The sequence below is a fragment of the Aphidius gifuensis genome, linkage group LG2 (genome assembly GCF_014905175.1).
Source record: "Aphidius gifuensis isolate YNYX2018 linkage group LG2, ASM1490517v1, whole genome shotgun sequence".
In the NCBI taxonomy this organism is placed as follows: domain Eukaryota; kingdom Metazoa; phylum Arthropoda; class Insecta; order Hymenoptera; family Braconidae; genus Aphidius; species Aphidius gifuensis.
The window spans coordinates 16,727,993-16,732,776 of NC_057789.1; the positions used below are offsets into that span (position 1 = coordinate 16,727,993).

At 27.6% G+C, this 4,784-nt stretch overlaps 1 protein-coding gene across 1 annotated transcript; it reads right to left on the reverse strand.

Moving 5' to 3' along the window:
• Positions 1–1,890: 1,890 nt before the first annotated feature.
• On the reverse strand, positions 1,891–2,223 carry LOC122850435. The gene has a single exon (XM_044149587.1). The coding sequence runs from the start codon at positions 2,221–2,223 to the stop codon at positions 1,891–1,893; it is 333 nt and encodes a 110-aa protein (XP_044005522.1).
• Between the last annotated feature and the right edge of the window lie 2,561 nt (positions 2,224–4,784).

Here is a 4,784-nt window from a genome sequence, read left to right on the forward strand (position 1 = left end):
ATTCAATAAATAAGTTACATTTGAAAAATTCATTTTGTTATATTTTTTTATTGAAAAATTCTTATACCTATATACCTTGTAAATATAATTATTCATAATTATGATTCATTTTCCCATGTATCATGTTCATCCCTAGCGAAAATGCCGATAGTCGAATTGTGCACTGACCTCATACAAAAACGACACAAAACCGACACACGACTATAAGAATTTCTAAGTCACAAAAATAAATAGTGAGAAGCATTTAAACAATAAAATATTATGTCTAAAAATTTCTAAATAATATTTTTATAATTTAAGACACATTAGAATTTTTTTTAAATAATTTTTTTATTGAAAAAACTCAATTCTGTTTATGTATTAAAGTGATATTAGCTGTCAGAATCATCTGTACACGACTGTGAGATTTTATAATTCTCACACAATTCCGACACACGACTGTGAGAATTGTAAATCTGACACAATTCCGACAGACGTAGTACGACAGTATATTTTTATTTTGTATTTAATATAAAAAAAGAGCATTTTATTAATAAAAATTTTTGTTCAATATTAAAGCTATAATATTTTAATGATTTTAGGCATATTAGATTTTTTTTTAAAATAAATTTTGACAAAATAAATAATAGGAATCGTCTGTGAGAATTTGCAATTCTCACACAATTCCGACACAATTCCGACACACGACTGTGAGAATTGTAAATCCGACACAAATCCGACAGACGTACGACAGTATATTTTTATTTTGTATTTAATATGAAAAAAAGCATTTTTTTAATAAAAATTTTTGTTTAAAATTGAAGTTATAATATTTTAATAATTTTAGGCATATTAGATTTTTTTTTTTGAATAAATTTTGACAGAATAAATAATTGGAATCGTCTGTGAGAATTTGCAATTCTCACACAATTCTGACACAATTCCGACAGACGTACGACAGTATATTTTTATATTTTGTATTTAATATGAAAAAAAGCATTTTATTAATGAAAATTTTCGTTTAATATTAAAGTTATAATATTTAAATAATTTTAGGCATATTAGTTTTTTTTTAATTTTTGAATAAATTTTGACAAAAAAAATAATTGGAAACATGGGAAACCAAATACATGGTTTCATTACAAATTACATTCGAGTTACAAAAATACTAAATACGTGGGAAACTGATTAAATGTATTAGTTTTGAAAAAAAAAACCAAAAAATGATAATTTTCTAATAAAATATTTTAAAAAAAATCTAATATGCCTATAATTATTAAAAGATTATAATTTTATTATTAAACAAAAATGTTTGCAAATCGCAAATTCTCACAGACGATTCCAATTATTTTTTTTATCAAAATTTATTCAGAATAAAAAAATCTAATATGCCTAAAATTATTAAAATATTATAACTTTAATATTGAACAAAATTTTTTATTAATAAAATGCTCTTTTTTTATATTAAATACAAAATAAAAATATACTGTCGTACGTCTGCCGGAATTTTGTCGGATTTACAATTCTCACAGTCGTGTGTCGGAATTGTGTCGGAATTGTGTGAGGATTGTAAAATCTCACAGTCGTGTACAGATGATTCTGACAGCTAACCTCACTTTTAATACATAAACAGAATTGAGTTTTTTCAATGAAAAAATTATTTAAAAAAAATTCTAATGTGTCTTAAATTATAAGAATATTATTTAGAAATTTTTTGACATAATATTTTATTTTTTAAATGCTTCTTACTATTTATTTTTGTGACTTAGAAATTCTTATAGTCGTGTGTCGGTTTTGTGTCGTTTTTGTATGAGATCAGTGCACGAACCGACTGTCGGATCAGTGTCGCCATTTTCGCTAGGGAGAATCGAAACCTAACCATCTTACAAGTACTTTATTTTTACGTTTTTTTTAAATTTTTTCGACAAGATATATATTTGGATAGCGTACTGGATTCAGTTCTTCTTGATAAAAACATCCTTCAACATTGTTATCTTGATTGTCAACGAGCTTGTAAGTTATTGGTATTGTATTCAATACTTTTGTGATTGTAAAAACTTCAGTTGTCCAATTGAGAGTGTAGCTTTTTTCGAAAATTTTTTTATATTTACTTATTCGCACGTTATCACCAATTTTAGATTTTTTTTCCAACTTTGATGTGACACAAAACATTGAATTTTGATTATGATATATTCCCCTCAATATATCCTTTTCATCGTTTTTAGTTACATTTCTTGGTTTCATTTTTATAGTTCTGTGCTTTGTATTATTATAATTTCTAATCAATTCAGGGAGTATAGTCAACCATTCATAACTGCTTTGAAAAGTAAATCTTTCCCACATTTGATTTTTCAGGGTTCTATTAAACCTTTCGACTATACTTGCTTTTAAAGTACTATTTGTTGAGAACATATTTATATTATATTTTTTCATGAGATCCTTAAATTCACTGTTGTAAAATTCTTTGCCTTGATCAACATGTAATGTTTTTTTGGATATCGACCTTTCAGGAGAACAGATTTCATTGCTGCAGTAACATCTTTTGCACTTTTTGTCTTGAGTGGAACAGCAAATGCATAGATGGAAAAAATTATCAATTATTGTGAGTATAAACTTGTAATTTTCATTAACGGAAGCATATGCACTCATGTCGACAAGATCACATTGCCATGTTTCATCAAGAGCTTTAATGTCAACATGTCTACGTTGATAATATCTGCGAGCAGGCTTGTGTAACTCATGTGCCACAACGCTTCTCAAATAGTTATTGTCTTCTTTTTTATTATTTTCTGTTGTTTTATTTATTTTATTTTTGATCTTCTGAACGTACTCTCAAAGTTTTTGTCAAATAGTGAGATATACTTGCAACTTCTGTACTCAGCTCATCTAATTTATGACGTGATTTTTCAACACTTTTTTGCAATGTGTCCACTTTGATTGTCAGTTCACTAATGACTTTAGTGTTATATTTTTGACTATCTTCTTGCATTATTCTAAGAAGATTATTAGTTTCATTTTTAATCATAATCTGGGCTACTTTTTTTGAGACAGCATCATTCATGTCTTGAGCATCGGCAATATAACATAATTATATTAACAATTATAACGACTTAATTTTTGTTCTGCAATGTCATTATTCCCGGCTTCTGTAAATTCGAAAGTCAAAACCTTCTCCTGGTGGTCCTCTCATTGCATCGCCATGACTTTTTCCACCGATAGAATATTTTTTTTTATTTGATAACTGACGTCCGAATATATCAACACTAGACATTATTTCACTCAAATGTCCCCTTAATGATTGTACATCAAAGACTGAATGAACATATATATTAACAAATAATACCAGCTTCTCTTAATTCTTCAATAATTGAAAGAATTTCATTAGCGTGTCTATTATTGCCAGCTTTTTCTGAAGCTACAAGTAATTGAAGACAATTGACAAGCTCATTGGGATCATCCCAATATATATAATTTGTATTATTTATTTTCTTATTTTTTTGTAGTGTTTTGTATTTTGGAAATACAAGTGCTGAACCTTTTTTGCTCTCTACTTTTTGTTTTCTCAAAGACTTGACAAACAGTGATACATAATTTTTATATTTTTGTGTCCTGTTTGTCAGAAATGCACCATCAGGTTTGAAATTTTTACGATGTGCATTTGTTAATTTTATAATTTCAATAAAAATTTCTCGATCAACTTTCCGAATAATAGATGCATTAGGTGATTGTTGAAATAATAACTCCAAGAGACCTTGAGTAGCCGGATAAATTTTATCTTTCACATAAATATGATGATTTTTTATTTCAATCATTGAATTACCAAACGATAATTTATTGTTTTTTAAATTTTAAATGGTGTACATTGAATTTTGAGCCTTGTCATGATAATTTATTGATATTTGCTTTCCAAGGTGCTTCTTCATCATCTAATTTTTTTTTTTTTTTCTCCGTTATAACTTCGTCTGTGTCATCATCATCAGCATCACTAATATTATTCTTATAAAAAATTGACGGATCAATAACAATTTTTTCATCATTATTTGTCAACATTGATTTTTCTTCTTCTCCTTCTGTCTCGTAATCTTCTTTTGTCGTGTATTCTTCGTCTTTTCTTTGAGCATTATTTTTTTTTATTGCTCGATTTTTACTGGAACTTGGTGCTGGTTTTTGTTTTGATACATCTGCTAGCCTTTTTTCAAAGTTTCAGTGATGGGTCCTAACACCTCACTTGTTATTCTCTCATTTTCAACTTGACCATATTTGAATAATTTAGGTTTACATTTTATAGAGTCAATTTTATACAATGATGATTTTTCAGCATGTAAGTTTGTATGCTTCATGACAGATAATGTTGTTGTTGACAGTCCACAGTACACAATCCTACTGTCTTTTAAATTGAAATTTCTACTATAGATCACTTGTGAGATAACCACATCTGAGATTAATAAAAACTATCAACTGCTTGATGTCTACCCATGCAAGAAAAATGCTCGAACATTATCTTGTTTTTCTGTAGATATATCATCGAAAATCATCAGTGAATTAGCTTCTTCAGGTTGAATAACTTCACATGTTCATTGAATAGGAAATAACCAATTTCTTCAACATTATTAATAATTTTTTCGAGAAATTTGTACGTTGGTTGATTAAGCGATTTGGAATACACATAAACATTCTCAAATCTCAATCCATTTGGGTAAATTATTATTGCAAAAAGAGCGTTTGTTTTGCCAGAATTTGTAGGTCCACAAAATACACCTCTTACACTATTTGGTAATAAAATTCCACGTCTTTTTTCGCATGGT

What these genes read in the sequence shown, in the direction of transcription:
- LOC122850435 (XM_044149587.1), bottom strand. Translation starts at nt 2,223, where the DNA reads ATGAAACCAAGAAATGTAACTAAAAACGATGAAAAGGATATATTGAGG.